The following is an 18013-nucleotide window of genomic DNA, read 5'->3' as shown; positions in this document are numbered from 1 at the left end:
GTACGCGTCCTTGTAATCCGCCCTGCGGCCTTGTGAACGTTAACCTGTTTAAATGTCTTGCTCACATCAGCTACAGAGAGTGTGATCACCCAGTGGTCTGGAACAGCTGGTGCTCTCATGCATAGGTCAGTGTTGCTAGCCTCGAAGCACGAATAGAAGGTATTCAGTTCATTTGGAAGGCTTGCGTCACTGGACAGCTCGTGGCTGAGTTTCACTTTGTAATCTGTGATAGTTTGCAAGCCCTGCCACATCCAATGACCGTCAGAGCCGGTGTAGTAGGAGTCGATCTTGGTCCTGTATTGACACTTTGCCTGTTTGATGGTTCGTCGGAGGGCGTAGCGGGATTTCTTGTAAGTTTGAGTTTTTGCTCAGGAGGATAGAGTTATGGTCAGATTCGCCAAATGGAGGGCGAGGGAGAGCTTTGTATGCATCTCTGTGTATGGAGTGAAGGTGATCTAGAGTTTTTTCGCCTCTAGTTGCACAGGTGACATACAGGTAGAAATGAGATAAAACAGATTTAAATTTTCCTGCATTAAAGTCACCGGCCACTAGGAGTGTCACCTCTGGGTGAGCATTTTCTTGTTTGCTTATGGCCCTATACAGCTCGTTGAGTGTGGTCTTAGTGGCAGCATTGGGTTGAAGTGGTAAATAGACAGCTACGAAAAATATAGATAAACTCTCTTGGTAAATAGTGTGGTCTACAGCTTATCATGATGTATTCTAACTCAGGCGAGCAGAAACCTAGAAACGTCCTTAATATTAGAGATTGCGCACCAGTTGTTGTTAACAAAGAGACACACAGAGACACAAAGAGACACACACAATTTGTCTCCTAGTGTCTGTTGGAAAGCAGACTGAACCAGGTTTTCCTCTAGGATTTTGCCTGTGCTTGGGTCAATTCCATTTATTTTTATCCTAAAAAACTCCCTAGTCCTTGCCGATGACAAGCATACACATAACATAATGCAGCCACCACCATGCTTGAAAATATGAAGAATGGTACTCAGTAATATGTTGTGTTGGATTTGCCCCAACATAAGGCTTTGTATTCAGGACATAAAGTTAAATTCTTTGCCCAATTCTTTGCAGTATTACTTTAGTGCCTTATTGCAAACAGGATGCATGTTTTGGAATATTTGTATTCTGTACAGGCTTCCTTTTTTTCAGTCTGTCAATTAGGTTAATATTGTGGAGTAACTACAATGTTGTTGATCCATCCTCAGTTTTCTCCTATTACAGCCATTAAACTGTAACTGTTTTAAAGTCACCATTGGCCTCATGGTGAAATCCCTGAGTGGTTTTCTTCCTCTCCGGCCATTGAGTTAGGAAGGACGTCTGTATCTTTGTAGTGAATGGGTGTATTGATAGAACATCCAAAGTGTAATTAATAACTTCACCATGCTCAAAGGGATATTCTGTGTCTGCTTTTTTTACCCATCTACCAATAGGTGCCCTTCTTTGTGAGGCATTGGTGAACCTCCATGGTCTTTGTGGTTCAATCTGTGTTCGAAATTCACTGCTCGACGAGAGACCTTACAGATAATTGTATGTGTGGGGTACAGAGATGAGGTAGTCATTCAAAAATCATGTTAAACACTATTATTGCACACAGAGTTAGTCCATGCAACTTATTATGTGACTTGTTAAGCACATGTGTACCCCTGAAGTTATTTATGCTTGCCATAACAAAGGGGTTGAGTACTTATTGACTCAAGACATTTCAGCTTTTCATTATTTCAAATTGTAAAAACAATTACAAAGAATCCACTTTGACATTGTGGGGTATTGTGTGTAGGCCATTGACATAAAATCTCAATTTAATCCATTTACAATTCAGGCTGTAACAACAAAATGTGGAAAACATCAAGGGGTGTGAATACTTTCTGAAGGCACTGTAACCACTTATTCTGTCTCTCGTAGGATGCATTTACACAGGCAGCCCAATTCTGACATTTTTCCACAAATGGTTCAATTACTAAATGTATAGCAGCTAGAACACTGTAAAGACGAGGTTATAAAGACCAGGCCTTGTATCCTGCAGTTTAGGTGTTCCATGTACATTTTGCCCAATTGGCCAAGATATTAAGGACGATGAAGAGAAGAGACACGCCTCAATTCAAGCAGAAGTCCACTCCCAACTTGGGGAAAAGTAAGCATGCAGTGCAGTGGAAACACACTCACACACGCAGAGACGCACCTGCACGCACATGCATATTCGCATGTAGTTTTACACACATGCATGAAAGACAGCAACTGGGCCAAAAGTACATGATCACATATAGTGAAGCAGCTTCTACTCTGCCCTCAGATACCATGCCAGCCCTGATATTTCTTGACTCTCTGCCCAACAATAATCTGAATGCTGAGGTGAGAATGCAGCCCAGGGCATTCCATTGTTCTCTACCAGCATTTATGAGCTAAGAACAGGGACATACAGCAGGGTGCAATAACAAAAAAATAATGTTTACACTGTACAATACAGTTTTGATTGAGCTGATACACATACACTCATAATCATGTGCAGCACTGCAAGCATGGGGTATAGAATTGTATTTTATTTGGTGATATTACTACATTAGTATGTATTGATAGAGAAAATATGGTATGTGGTATGAGTGACCCACAAAATGAGACCCATTCCAGGTTGGATGTGATACTACTGCATGCAACTTCAGCTTTTTTCATCACAGAGAGAGCAACAATGTGAAGAGATTGTCACATACCAACGCTCCATATAGAACTGAATTATGTCTGTAAACACTTCCTCTATAACTGAGTTGCTGTTGCTGATAAGGGAACTGGTTCTCTTAGCTCTGCTGATTGGTGTAAGAGACCTTTTCCTTCCTAAATGTAGAGGCCTCATTGTCACAATACTGTTACGCTGGAACTGGTTTATCAAGTGAGCTTAAGCCTAGAGCCCACGCCTACGATAAGCTTGCCATAACAAAGGGGTTGAGTACTTATTGACTCAAGACATTTCAGCTTTTCATTATTTCAAATTGTAAAAACAATTACAAAGAATCCACTTTGACATTGTGGGGTATTGTGTGTAGGCCATTGACATAAAATCTCAATTTAATCCATTTACAATTCAGGCTGTAACAACAAAATGTGGAAAACATCAAGGGGTGTGAATACTTTCTGAAGGCACTGTAACCACTTATTCTGTCTCTCGTAGGATGCATTTACACAGGCAGCCCAATTCTGACATTTTTCCACAAATGGTTCAATTACTAAATGTATAGCAGCTAGAACACTGTAAAGACGAGGTTATGTGTTTTGTGTGCTTTACTGTCATAAAGTAGAATTTATTTTCACATGAGTGAAGAGATGGAGTATCATATTACCAGAGTACTGAATATGATGCAAATGTAACTGCACTGCAGTCAATCTCTACTTTCTGACTACCAAACCGACAGGAATGGCAAGAGTGTGGGCTGAATGTGCAGTGTCTCTGTAGTACAGTGCCTTCGGAAAGTATTCAGACCCCTTGACTTTTTCCACATTTTGTTACGTTATAGGCTTATTCTAAAATTGATTAAATTGTTTTTTTTCCCTCATCAATCTACACACAATACCCCATAATGAAAAAGCAAAAATAGGTTTTTAGAAATGTTTGCAAATAAAAATATAGGACTAAACACACATCACGACAAGAGAGACACCACAACACTACATAAAGAGAGACCTAAGACAACAACATAGCGTGGCGGCAACACATGACAACACAGCATGGTAGCAACACAACATGACAACAACATGGTAGCAACACAACATGGCAGCAGCACAACATGGTAGCAGCACAAAACATGGTACAAACATTATTGGGCACAGACAACAGCACAAAGGGCAAGAAGGTAGAGACAACAATACATCACGAGAATCAGCCACAACTGTCAGTAAGAGTGTCCATGATTGAGTCTTTGAATGAAGATATGGAGATAAAACTGTCCAGTTTGAGCGAACTGAAAAGAGGAGCATCCCAGGGATGTGTGTGCTTTGGGGACCCTTAACAGAATGTGACTGGCAGAACGGGTGTTGTATGTTGAGGATGAGGGCTGCAGTAGGTATCTCAGGTAGGGGGGAGTGGGCCTAAGAGTGTTTTATAAATAAGCATCAACCAGTGGGTCTTGCAACGAGTATTCAGAGATGACCCGTTTACAGAGGAGTATAGAGTGCAGTGATGTGTCCTATAAGGAGCATTGGAGGCAAATCTGATGGCCCAATGGTAAAGAACATCTAGCCGCTCGAGAGCACCCTTACCTGCCGATCTATAAATTAAGTCTCCGTAATCTAGCATGGGTAGGATGGTCATCTGAATCAGGGTTAGTTTGGCAGCTGTGGTGAAATAAGGTATTTCTGTTTAATATTTTTAATACATTTGCAAACATTTCTAAAAAACTGTTTTCACTTTGTCATTATGGGGTATTGTGTGTAGATTGCTGAGGAAAATGTTATATTTAATCAATTTTAGAATAAGGCTGTAGCATAACAAAATGTGGAAAAAGTCAAGGGGTTTGAATACTTTCAGAAGGCACTGCAGATCAGTTCTCTGTAGTATATCACTTTTGTTAGGTAATTCACACACAACAATGTCATGATTGACTCTGACTACCATTTGTATGGTGCCTGTCTGGTCTGTTTTCACAATCAGTCATAAGAGATGTTACGTAATTCAATTGCAATGCCAAAGTTACTCAAGCAATAACATCATCTGGAGAGCGGTTGTGGTTGTGTGTGGCTCTGAGTGGGAGTGAAAGATGGGGAACTAGTTTTGTGTCTAGGGAGGGCAGGACAATATAGGACTGGCACATACATACTGTACACAGGGCTCTGTGGGCATGTACACCCATGGGATGGGCATGTACACCCTGGTGATTCTGCATACTGCTGTTGGATTACATTATGTTTGCTTCTGTAATGGCTTGGGGGGGAAAGCGTGACTGTTGACACCCAGCTTGACTGTTGACACTAGGCCACTCACTGCAAACATGATTCGGTTGTCTATGCCTGGTATTCTACGTCAAGGTCTATCAAAGTATGTGGGGTTGGGAATATATGCAGTTTACTGCAACATTGTGTCCTGGCTGTTTCAGTGTATTTCATTCAGTATGGCACAATGTTTCAGGGACAGAGTGTTCCATAAATTGCCATTAGCTCTAATGTGCACAGCACGTTCTATTCTGTCAGGTACTTGTATTCTTGGTCCTGTTATGGATTATGGAAACCTGTTTAATCTCAGTTGTCTGGCCAACACAGTAAAGGGTGTGGTTGCTATGCCCCTGGCAGGCTGGCAGGGCCCAGTTCCGGGTGTGGCTTTTAGTAGAGACAGTTGGTACAGACAGACAAGCACCTGTTTTCAATTTGTCGTTTAGCAGAGCATCTTGCGTTCCTCCATCAAGGACATGGCTAGAAGATCAAAGGCAAAGAGGTTGCTTCCTGCCATTAATGATCTATTCAAGCAAGCATTATGTCCTCTGCTCTCCTGTTCCCCTTAGAACTGTTACAGTGTGTTGTGGATGGTCAGGAGGCCATCACCCCATACTGAGTCACTGCCTCACCCCCCGTGCTGAGAGCCAGTTGTGACATACACAGCTAGGATTAGCTGGCCCGGTCTCCATGACGCTCCCAGCCTCCTGAAATAGAGAGGGAGAAGGATACTCAAGACACAGCAACAACCAGCTGCCTCATACAGAAACAGGAGTTGATAAACAACTGAGCAAAGCCAGAGAAAGACACACTAAAAGAGATAAAGCCACTGTATCACACTGAAGAGACAGAGAGGCAGTTAGAGACCACAGTCAAAACAGAGACCAAGACAGTCACAACAGGCATTTAGAGACTACAGACAAAACAGAGGCCAAGACAGTCACAACAGGCAGTTAGAAACTACAGTCAAAACAGGCAGTTAGAGACCACAGTCAAAACAGAGACCAAGACAGTCACAACAGGCAGGTAGAGACTACAGTCAAAACAGAAACCAAGACAGTCACAACAGGGAGCCTCACCTGCATCGTAGTAGTGATCAACAGAGTCATAGAAAGAGAATCACGAGAGACTGAGAGTGTCAGCACTGGGGAATACAGACACACTACTCAGAACCAGAGAGCCAGGCATGGCCCGGATCACTGCAGAAGGTAAGAGTGAGCAATAAAGCTACCTACTGACCATCCTGTTGTGTTGTGTGATGATGACAATGGGCGTTGTGTGAATGGCAGAGGTCACTGAATGCCTATGGCTTGGGGAACTCTGAGGGTAAGGATCTACTGGATAGAATAAATAAATAATACAAATACCGAGCTACAGTATATTGTCTATGCAAAAAAAGGGACAATTATAATATTGTATACTAATACAATTGCTCAGATAAAGAGAATAATAATACAATCTAAAAAAGATTGGCACCCCTGTTTTCAATACTCTGGCACCCTCCCCTTGTGAGGATAACGGCACTGAGCCTTTTTCTAAAATGTTTTATGAGATCGGAGAACACATTTGGAGGGATCTTAGAACATTCCTCCATACAGAACTTTCCAGATCCTTGATATCCTTCGGTATGCGCTTATGGACTGCCCTCTTCAATTCAAACCACAGGTTTTCAATGGGGTTCAAGTCCGGAGACTTAGATGGCCATTTCAAAATGTTGATTTTGTGGTCAATTAACCATTTCTTTGTGGATTTTGATTTGTGCTTGGGGTTATTTTCTTGCTGGAAGATCCAATTGCGGCCAAATTTCAGCCTTCCGGTAGAGGCAACCAGGTTTTTGGCAAAAATGCCCTGGTACACAGTAGAGTTCATGATGCCATTGACCTTAACAAGGGCCTCAGGAACAGTGGAAGCAAAACAGCACTATAACATCAAAGATCCACCGCCATATTTTACAGTAGGTACAGTGAGGGAAAAAAGTATTTGATCCCCTGCTGATTTTGTACGTTTGCCCACTGACAAAGAAATGATCAGTATAATTTTAATGGTAGGTTTATTTGAACACTGAGAGACAGAATAACAACAAAAAAATCCAGAAAAACGCATGTCAAAAATGTTATGAATTGATTTGCATTTTAAATGAGGAAAATAAGTATTTGACCCCTCTGCAAAACATGACAGTACTTGGTGGCAAAACCCTTGTTGGCAATCACAGAGGTCAGACGTTTCTTGTAGTTGGCCACCAGGTTTGCACACATCTCAGGAGGGATTTTGTCCCACTCCTCTTTGCAGATCTTCTCCAAGTCATTAAGGTTTCGAGGCTGACGTTTGGCAACTCGAACCTTCAGCTCCCTCCACAGATTTTCTATGGGATTAAGGTCTGGAGACTGGCTAGGTCACTCCAGGACCTTAATGTGCTTCTTCTTGAGCCACTCCTTTGTTGCCTTGGTCGTGTGTTTTGGGTCATTGTCATGCTGGAATACCCATCCACGACCCATTTTCAATGCCATGGCTGAGGGAAGGAGGTTCTCACCCAAGATTTGACAGTACATGGCCCCGTTCATCGTCCCTTTGATGCGGTGAAGTTGTCCTGTCCCCTTAGCAGAAAAACACCCCCAAAGCATAATGTTTCCACCTCCATGTTTGACGGTGGGGGATGGTGTTCTTGGGATCATAGGCAGCATTCCTCCTCCTCCAAACACAGCGAGTTGAGTTGATGCCAAAGAGCTCGATTTTGGTCTCATCTGACCACAACACTTTCACCCAGTTCTCCTCTGAATCATTCAGATGTTCATTGGCAAATTTCAGACGGGCCTGTATACAGTGAGGGCAAAAAGTTTTTGATTTTGTACGTTTGCCCACTGACAAAGAAATGATCAATCTATAATTTTAATGGTAGGTTTATTTGAGCAGTGAGAGACAGAATAACAACAAAAAAATCCAGAAAAACGCATGTCAGAAATGTTATAAATTGATTTGCATTTTAATGAGGGAAATAAGTATTTGACCCCCTCTCAATCAGAAAGATTTCTGGCTCCCAGGAGTCTTTTATACAGGTAACGAGCTGAGATTAGGAGCATACTCTTAAAGGGAGTGCTCCTAATCTCGGCATGTTACCTCTATAAAAGTTAATGATGCCATTGACCTTAACAAGGGCCTCAGGAACAGTGGAAGCAAAACAGCACTATAACATCAAAGATCCACCGCCATATTTTACAGTAGGTACAGTGAGGGAAAAAAGTATTTGATCCCCTGCTGATTTTGTACGTTTGCCCACTGACAAAAGAAATGATCAGTATCATTTTAATGGTAGGTTTATTTGAACACTGAGAGACAGAATAACAACAAAAAAATCCAGAAAAACGCATGTCAAAAATGTTATGAATTGATTTGCATTTTAAATGAGGAAAATAAGTATTTGACCCCTCTGCAAAACATGACAGTACTTGGTGGCAAAACCCTTGTTGGCAATCACAGAGGTCAGACGTTTCTTGTAGTTGGCCACCAGGTTTGCACACATCTCAGGAGGGATTTTGTCCCACTCCTCTTTGCAGATCTTCTCCAAGTCATTAAGGTTTCGAGGCTGACGTTTGGCAACTCGAACCTTCAGCTCCCTCCACAGATTTTCTATGGGATTAAGGTCCTGGAGTGGCTTTAATGTCCTTCTTCTTGAGCCACTCCTTTGTTGCTTTGGCCGTGTGTTTTGGGTCATTGTCATGCTGGAATACCCATCCACGACCCATTTTCAATGCCCTGGCAGAGGGACGGAGGTTCTCACCCAAGATTTGACGGTACATGGCCCCGTCCATCGTCCCTTTGATGAGGTGAAGTTGTCCTGTCCCCTTAGCAGAAAAACACCCCCAAAGCATAATGTTTCCACTTCCATATTTGACGGTGGGGATGGTGTTCTTGGGGTCATAGGCAGCATTCCTCCTCCTCTAAACAAGGCGAGTTGAGTTGATGCCAAAGAGCTCCATTTTGGTCTCATCTGACCACAACACTTTCACCCAGTTCTCCTCTGAATCATTCAGATGTTCATTGGTACACTTCAGACGGGCCCTGTATATGTGCTTTCTTGAGCAGGGGGACCTTGCGGGCGCTGCAGGATTTCAGTCCTTCACGGCGTAGTGTGTTACCAATTGTTTTCTTGGTGACTATGGTCCCAGCTGCCTTGAGATCATTGACAAGATCCTCCCGTGTAGTTCTGGGCTGATTCCTCACCATTCTCATGATCATTGCAACTCCACGAGGTGAGATCTTGCATGGAGCCCCAGGCCGAGGGAGATTGACAGTTATTTTGTATTTCTTCCATTTGCGAATAATCGCACCAACTGTTGTCACCTTCTCACCAAGCTGCTTGGGGATGGTCTTGTAGCCCATTCCAGCCTTGTGTAGGTCTACAATCTTATCCCTGACATCTTTGGAGAGCTCTTTGGTCTTGGCCATGGTGGAGAGTTTGGAATCTGATTGATTGATTGCTTCTGTGGACAGGTGTCTTTTGTAGCTCAATTGGTAGAGCATGGCGCTTGTAACGCCAGGGTAGTGGGTTCGATCCCCGGGACCTCCCATATGTAAAAATGTATGCACACATGACTGTAAGTCGCTTTGGATAAAAGCGTCTGCTAAATGGCATATTATTATTATATTATACAGGTAACAAGCTGAGATTAGGAGCACTCCCTTTAAGAGTGTGCTCCCAATCTCAGCTCGTTACCTGTATAAAATATACCTGGGAGCCAGAAATCTTTCTGATTGAGAGGGGGTCAAATACTTATTTCCCTCATTAAAATGCAAATCAATGTATAACATTTTTGACATGCGTTTTTCTGGATTTTGTTGTTGTTATTCTGTCTCTCACAGTTCAAATAAACCTATCATTAAAATTATAGACTGATCATTTCTTTGTCAGTGGGCAAACGTACAAAATCAGCAGGGGATATAATATAATATATAATATAATATAATATAAATATAATATAATATAATGACGGTACATGGCCCCGTCCATCGTCCCTTTGATGAGGTGAAGTTGTCCTGTCCCCTTAGCAGAAAAACACCCCCAAAGCATAATGTTTCCACCTCCAGGGGATCAAATACTTGTTTCCCTCACTGTATGAGGTTCTTTCCTGCATATGCATTCTTCTTTTGACTATTTTCGTCTCATCTGACCATAACACCCAGTTCCAATCCAAGTGCCAATGACGTTTAGCAAATTCCAGGCATTTACATTGGTTGGTTACTCTCAATAAAGGCTTTTATTGTCCAATACCAGGGAATGGTGTCCAATACCAGGCAAGTTGACCATTGTTCCAATGGTTCTAAACTTCTTAATTGTTGCCCTAATAGTGGTATATTTGTTTTTTCTGCTATTATTTGTACCCATTGCCTGTTTTATGAAGGTCAACAACCATTTGTTTCTTTTTGTTTGTGAGTTCTTTGCCTTTTCCCATGGTGATGGATGACAAAGGCCTTTTATCAAATAGATTTCCTCACCTCCTGCGTCCTCTCTCCTCTGTGCTCTCTCACCTCCTTTTGAAAAAGGTCAAAGGAGAGTCGGCGAGGAGAGTGAACGTGGATGGAAATGCGTTTGCTTGTAATGAGACGGTCCTTCTCCACTTGCACGTCATTAGGCAAATTACGTTTACGGGGTGGATCCCAAAATAAATGTGTAAAGTGATCAAAACAAATTAAGTTAGTTGTGCCAGACATTTTATACATAAAACATGTGCATGTTTTTCTCCTCTGACAAAACAAATGCTGATTCAAAGGGGGTGTGGCAGATTTCAAAACTCTTCCGTGGTAGGATACACATAAGTATTCTCGATGAAAGGTTGCTATCAAGGAGGGGAGGACACTCTTCCGTTTGCCTACTAACAAAATGACACACCACTTATCGGTTTCTGGGTCACGGAGGAGACAGGACGAGGGAGAGAGGACGGAGGACTTTTACCCAAATGTTTTATACCCCAGTGAAACAGGAAGCCATGGAAGGCCACAATGCAGTTCCTTAAACTGAGATCAATTATGATTCTTTTATTTATAAGAATCTTTATGGAAGCCAATAATATTGACACCTACAGTATCTTTTTTAGATTTTTAGAAATATATATTTCTCTGAGCAATTGTTTTAGTATAAAATAATGTACCTAATATGGAGTTGGTCCCCCCTTTGCTGCTATAACAATGTTGGAACATTGCTGCGGGGACTTGCTTCTATTCAGCCACAAGAGCATTAGTGAGGTTGGGCACTGATGTTGGGCGATTAGGATCGCAGTAGGCGTGCCAATTTATCCTAAAGGTGTTCGATGGGGTTGAGGTCAGGGCTCTGTGCAGGCTGTCAAGTTCTTCCACACCGATCTCGACAAACTAGTTCTGTATGGACCTCGCTTTGCGCACCGGGGCATTGTCATGCTGAAACAGGAAAGGGCCTTCCCCAAACTGTTGCCACAAAGTTGGAAGCACAGAATCGTCTAGAATGTCATTGTATGCTGTAGCGTTGACTTCCCTTTACTGGAACTAAGGGGCCTAGCCCGAACCATGAAAAACAGCCCCAGACCATTATTCCTCCTCCACCAAACTTTACAGTTGGCACTATGCATTCGGGCAGGTAGCTGTCACGCCCTGGCCTATAGAACTCTAGCTAGTTTGGTCAGGGTGTGAATATTCTAGGTTTGTATTTCTATGTTTGGCCGGGTGTGGTTCCCAATCAGAGGCAGCTGTCGCTCGATGTCTCTGATTGGGGATCATACTTAGGCAGCCAGTTTTCCTGCCTGTGTTGTGGGATCTTGTTGTGTTCCTGTTTAGGCTTGTGTGTTAGCCCTTTGGACCGTCACGGTTAAGTTTGTTATTTTGGTTACTGTGTCGTGTGTTTATTAGTTAAATAAACATGTACGCCTTTCACGCTGCACCTTGGTCCGACCCGTCTCTTAAAGCACGTGACACAAGATCCCACCACCAATGGACCAAGCAGCGTGCCCAGGAGGAGCAGAGAGTATGGACTTGGCGGGAGATAAGAGAGGATCTGGCAAGGCAGATGGAGGCCCTGAAAGGGATCAGGGTGGAGAAGGAGAGACAGCCCCAAGAACATTTGGGGGGTGGGGGCTAAAAGGGTGGTCGGGGAGCGACAGAGAGGAGCCCGACCACTGCACTCATGGGGGCTCAAGGAGGAGTCCTCACTGGAGGAGGATGGGGCGCGGAGTGTAAAGGACGGAGACAGTCATAGACCTCCAGCGCCGGTTCCCAGTCCGGTACACCCCGTACCTGCTCCCCGCACCAAGCCAGTGGTGCGTGGTCCCAGTCCGGCCCGGCCTGTCCTGCTCCTCGCGCACCAAGCCAGTGGTGCGTGTTCCCAGTCTGGCCCAGCTTGTTCCTGCTCCTCGCACCAAGCCGGTGGTGCATGTTCCCAGTCCGGCCCGGCCTGTTCCTGCTCCTCGCACCAAGCCGGTGGGCCTGTTCCTGCTCCTCGCACCAAGCCAGTGGTGCGCGTCGCCAGTCCGGCCTGGCCTGTTCCTGCTCCTCGCACCAACCCAGTGGTGCGCGTCGCCAGAGCAGTCCGATCCACCGGTGCCTGATCCAGCTCCGGTCAGCGGCTCCACTCTGGAGCCAGAGCAGTCCACCCCACCGGTGCCCAAGCCAGCTCCGGTCAGCGGCTCCACTCCGGAGCTGGAGCCGCCACCGAGGCTGGAAGCCCACCCGGACCCTCCCCTATTCAGTCAGGTTTGTGCGGCCGGAGTCCGCACCTTTGGGGGGGGGGGTACTGTCACGCCCTGGCCTATAGAACTCTAGCTAGTTTGGTCAGGGTGTGAATATTCTAGGTTTGTATTTCTATGTTTGGCCGGGTGTGGTTCCCAATCAGAGGCAGCTGTCGCTCGTTGTCTCTGATTGGGGATCATACTTAGGCAGCCAGTTTTCCTGCCTGTGTTGTGGGATCTTGTTGTGTTCCTGTTTAGGCTTGTGTGTTAGCCCTTTGGACCGTCACGGTTAAGTTTGTTATTTTGGTTACTGTGTCGTGTGTTTATTAGTTAAATAAACATGTACGCCTTTCACGCTGCACCTTGGTCCGACCCATCTCTTAACGCACGTGACAGTAGCGTTCTCCTGGCATCTGCCAAACCCAGATTCATCCGTCGGACTGCCAGATGGTGAAGCGTGATTCATCACTCCAGAGAACGCGTTTCCACTGCTCCAGAGTCCAATGGTGGCGAGCTTTACACCACTCCAGTCGACGCTTGGCATTGCGCATGGTGATCTTAGGCTTGTGTTCGGCTGCTCGGACATGGAAACCCATTTCATGAAGCTCCCGACGAACAGTTCTTGTGCTGACGTTGCTTCCAGAGGCAGTTTGGAACTCGGTAGTGAGTGTTGCAACCGAGGACAGATGATTTTTATGCGCTATGTGCTTCAGCACTCGGCGGTCCCGTTCTGTGAGCTTGTGTGGCCTACCACTTCGCGGCTGAGCCGTTGTTGCTTCTAGACATTTCCACTTCATAATAACAGCACTTACAGTTGACTGGGGAAGCTCTAACAGGGCAGAAATCTGACGAACTGACTTGTTGGAAAGGTGGCATCCTATGACGGTGCCACGTTGAAAGTCACTGAGCTCTTCAGTACGGCCATTCTACTGACAATGTTTGTCTATGGAGATTGTGCATGGCTGTGTGTTCCATTTTATACACCTGTCAGCAAGGGGCGTGGCTGAAATAGCCAAAACCACACATTTTTAGGGTTGTCCACATACTTTTGCCCATGTAGTGTATGTTTTTCCTGTTTTGTATGATATTGTACAATAGCTGATGAAACTAACACTGTTAGTGTGTGATTTTTTAAAATCAGTGTTATTTCCTGATAGTTGTTGGTTTAAAATCCAATCCACACAGGACCTTCTAATCAGCCGGTTTGCATGGGCGGGAGTTTCAGCTTGCCTGGTGACATCACCAGGCGGTAAACTGGTTAATAGACCAATAACAAAAAGTTCCAAACCTCTCTGCCAATAACAGCTAGTTTTAAGTTTTCCCCTCCCCACTCAGAACACAGACAGTCCTAGCAAAATTCTTGCTTGAAAAATAGTTTTTTGCTAAGAAGCAATCATTGTTTTGTCAATTTTTATGGAAAACTATTACAGTAAGGTACACAATTGTTACCCAGAAATGTTTTGATGTTGATATACAAACAGCTGCATTGGACCTTTAAATACATTATCAATGCCATTTTCTAAAATGCTTTATAAACAAAATGTATATAGTCACTGAGACAGATAATTGGACACAGAGAGGCTGGGTGGGTGAACAATTTTCCTCTTCATGCTCAATGAGTGACCTACGACCCAGGAGTGCAATGGTGACACTGTCTCTGGCTGACCTAGTTGGTGAATAGTTGTGTTTACTGTAACTGCCTATCCTAAGATGTTTTGATTTCCGTAACAGCAGTATTAGTTCATGTGCTTGAACCAAAAGAGTGAAAATATGACTGTCATCAACAAGATATATAATAATCATACCAAGAGTCTTCATTTTTAAGTCATTTTATCACTCAATTTTAAGGACATTGAGCATATGTCACAACCACGTGTCTTAAACCTAAAAAAGGACAGTATATTTTATGTATACAGAATACTTGATAAATCCTGCATAATAAAAGCTCCTGTGTGTTCCTCTGTGTCAGTAGAGATGCCGCGTCAGTTCCTCAAGGTCTCGCTGAGCGAGGTGGATGAGTCAGTGCGTCTGCTGGCAGAGAAGGTGTACGCCTCGGCGCTGAAGGAGGAGGACACCAAGGATGCCCTGTCCATGTACACAGTGTCCGAGGACTGTCCCATCGGCATGAACCAGGTCCGGGAGCGAGAGATGCTCAAGGAGATCGCCGAGCAGTACTCTGAGGAGAGCACTAAGAGGTCAAAGGGCACAGATCAATTAATGGGGTCTAATTGTCAGTTCAAGTCAAATTAACTGAAATTCAATTGTAGACTTTTTGTCTGTGAGGATAATTTTCCTCAAGTGACTTGAATGTCATTGAGTTAAAAAGGAGTGGGCCTAGTGACCGCATTCTCCACTTGTATGATGTTGGTCTCTCCAGGAAGAAGAGTTTCAAAATGAAGCGTTCCCAGTCAGTAGGTCAGCCGTTTCCCAGTTCCCTCAACATCAGTCCAGAGTGGGCTTTGTCTGTGGTCACTCCTCTGCTCTCCCCTGGCGCCCCCTGTATCCCAGAGAACTCCCTAGAGTTCCAGAGGGTCACCATTAGCGGAGATTATTGTGCAGGGGTAAGGGACATTATACAATAATATATTTATATGATTGAATTTAAATCACATCTCAAATCATGTCATTTCATACTACATGCAATGACTGAAACGTTCTCTCAAGGCATGGGCTAGCTTGTAACCAATACTTCTAGCAGTTGCCATTTCTAATGACAGCGTACTGCCTATGGTCTTGTCAACACATGTTTTTCCCAGATCACAGTGGAGGACTATGAGCAGGCAGCCAAGACCCTGATTAAAGCCCTGTTTATCAGGGAGAAGTACTCCAGGCTGGCCTACCACCGCTTCCCCAGGACCACCGCCCAGTTCCTCCGCAGCGCTGAGAACCAGAAGTGGAACGTGGAGGAGGAGATCTTGCCAGGTAGAGAATCACACTGTACACATCCGGGAATCAACCACATACCTGCTCATCAATCAAACAAGTCCTACAGTGTAGGACTTTGTGTCAAAGTGCACTAGAAACAGCTTTGCCTTGATTATTTCTGAGCTCAAGCTTTTGAAAAGGACCCAAAGGAAAAGTAACTGCACTCGAGACACTCGTACTCAGAATGTTCTTCTGTCGTTTCCTCTCACTTCACTCTTCCTTCTGTCCACCTATCTAATCCTGTCCTCTGCAGACATGTGCCCCTGCCCTCGAGAGGGGGAGGACCCGTACACTACGGAGGGCATCCCTGACGACCTGAACTACGCATTACAGATGAAGGACGGTATCGTGTATGTGTACAACGACGCAGAGGCCCTGAAGAAGCAGCAGCCCCGCAGCTTGCCCTACCCCGACCAGGAGACCTTCGCCATCGACCTCAGCCATGTCCTCGCCATGATCGCCGACGGGCCGACGTGAGCACCCCTCCGCCCACATCACACTGACTGCTGCCCAATTCCCAATGACCCCTCTATTACGGTGTTAGTAATATCATCTAATATCATTCTTCTCACAGGAAAACCTACTGCCACAGACGACTGAATTTCATGGCCTCCAAGTTCTATCTGCATGAGATGTTGAATGAGATGGCTGAGCTGAAGGAGCTGAAACGTGTACCTCACAGAGACTTCTATAACGTCAGGAAGGTTGGTGATCTATAGAATCTAAGATGTAATACAAATAAATAGGGTTGAAAAACTCCCATGATTACATTTCACTGACTCAAGCTGTGCTTTAGAACAAGCTGACAAATTTTGTCCGGCTTATGTCACCTCATACACGCAGGTAGACACTCACATCCACGCAGCAGCTTGCATGAACCAAAAGCACCTGCTGAAGTTCATCCAGACCACCTACAAGACCGAAGCGGACCGAGTGGTGCTGGAGAAGGGGGGCCAAAAGATCACCTTAAAACAAGTGTTTGACACCCTGGCCATGGACCCCTATGACCTCACTGTGGACTCCCTGGACGTGCACGCTGTAAGAATGTTACCAAAATACTTAATGTTCTAATGCTTTAAATAATATTGGACAGTATATTTAGGTTATTACTGTTTATAGGCTACATCAATTTAACACATTTAAAACACCTAGTCTGTGTCACGATTAAACTGTTCATTAGCAGTTTATAGCACCTTTATAATGCACATATGAATATTCAGAATTAAGTCTATAAACAGTTGCAGTTTGGCAGTAGGTTCCATGTAACTTGGCAGCAGTGTCTTTGAGGATGGTGTTTACTCTCTTAGGGAAGGCAAACATTCCACCGCTTTGACAAGTTCAACTCCAAGTACAACCCAGTGGGAGCCAGTGAACTCCGAGAGATTTACCTGAAAACAGACAACTACATCAAAGGGGAATACTTTGCACGCATCATCAAGGTATAGCATCAACTTATGCACAACTTCACTATCATGGCCATCTCTAACGTCCTGCTATTCACTTCCTCTATAACAGGAAGTGGCCCATGAGCTGGAGGAGAGTAAGTACCAGCACGCAGAGCCCCGTATGTCCATCTACGGCCGCTCCCCTGACGAATGGGAAAGCCTGGCTTCATGGTTCATCCAGCACAAGGTGCACTCCCCCAACATGCGCTGGATCATCCAGGTGCCCAGGATCTAGTAAGTGCCACAGAGAGATTAATTATACAAGTCCAAACCTGGCACAGAAGCTGGAGAAAATGAAGATAAAGGGAATGTTGCTCTCATCATTGCTGATTTTAAGACTAGTGACACTATAACGCTTAAACCATAATGGTCTTTGTAAGACTACACTACTTGTAATTGTTCCATGGCAGTGGACAGGTGTAAAATGTGACATTTACATTGTAAACCAGGGTGATGGTCCCTTTTCAATGGCTGTTATTTAACTTTGACCCCGTTGATTACCAGCTCTTGTTTGCACATACCAATCAATGGTAGGCGTATAAGATACACAAAAGGCTAGTAGGAATGGTGCTGCTACTTGTACAAATAAAGGCAGTGGTCAACGTTATTATCAAATCAATCAATAGTTGAACTGAATCCATCATCAGTGTTACAGTGATCAAGCAAATGACATGTTTGTCGAAAGATATTCGTTTCACAAATGTATCATTTTGTCTTGCAGTGACATTTTCAAGTCGAAGAACATAATACAGAACTACGCCAAGCTGCTGGAAAATATTTTCCTCCCACTGTTCAAGGCTACAGTCAATCCACAAAAGAACAAGGAGATGCATGTTTTCTTGAAATATGTGCGTATTTACAACACAGCAGGGTGGCTCAACTTTATCAGACTGATTCTACAAGTCATAAATATTGGTGAAAGAGCTATAATTTATCATAATAATCAAAATGTTGATATTAGATTGCATTTATACAGTAGATTGCATTTATACAGTCCCCTGGGTCTCAAAGCATCTTACATTGTAT

General features: G+C 44.2%; 1 protein-coding gene across 5 annotated transcripts in view; it reads left to right on the top strand.

The window, feature by feature from the left end:
- The window catches only part of LOC121532145 (AMP deaminase 3-like), a 33725-nt gene that overhangs the window by 2426 nt on the left and 13286 nt on the right, over nucleotides 1-18013 (top strand). Inside the window, exons 2-11 of one of the 5 annotated variants that reach the window (XM_045227191.1) lie at nucleotides 2047-2149; nucleotides 14587-14812; nucleotides 14995-15178; nucleotides 15374-15539; nucleotides 15796-16015; nucleotides 16117-16246; nucleotides 16386-16580; nucleotides 16850-16981; nucleotides 17058-17221; nucleotides 17709-17835. In XM_045227191.1, coding sequence (XP_045083126.1) covers nucleotides 2092-2149; nucleotides 14587-14812; nucleotides 14995-15178; nucleotides 15374-15539; nucleotides 15796-16015; nucleotides 16117-16246; nucleotides 16386-16580; nucleotides 16850-16981; nucleotides 17058-17221; nucleotides 17709-17835 — 1602 coding nt within the window. In that variant the 5' untranslated portion in view covers nucleotides 2047-2091. Of the gene's footprint in view, nucleotides 1-2041; nucleotides 2150-5498; nucleotides 6138-14586; nucleotides 14813-14994; nucleotides 15179-15373; nucleotides 15540-15795; nucleotides 16016-16116; nucleotides 16247-16385; nucleotides 16581-16849; nucleotides 16982-17057; nucleotides 17222-17708; nucleotides 17836-18013 lie in introns of all 5 variants that reach the window. The other 4 variants (XM_045227192.1, XM_045227190.1, XM_045227193.1 and 1 more) reach the window with 4 other exon arrangements.

Source organism: Coregonus clupeaformis, chromosome 19 (assembly GCF_020615455.1).
Source record: "Coregonus clupeaformis isolate EN_2021a chromosome 19, ASM2061545v1, whole genome shotgun sequence".
Classification (NCBI taxonomy): Eukaryota; Metazoa; Chordata; class Actinopteri; order Salmoniformes; family Salmonidae; genus Coregonus; species Coregonus clupeaformis.
Note: the sequence above shows the minus strand (reverse complement) of the source record. Positions and strands in the feature narration are given on the sequence as shown.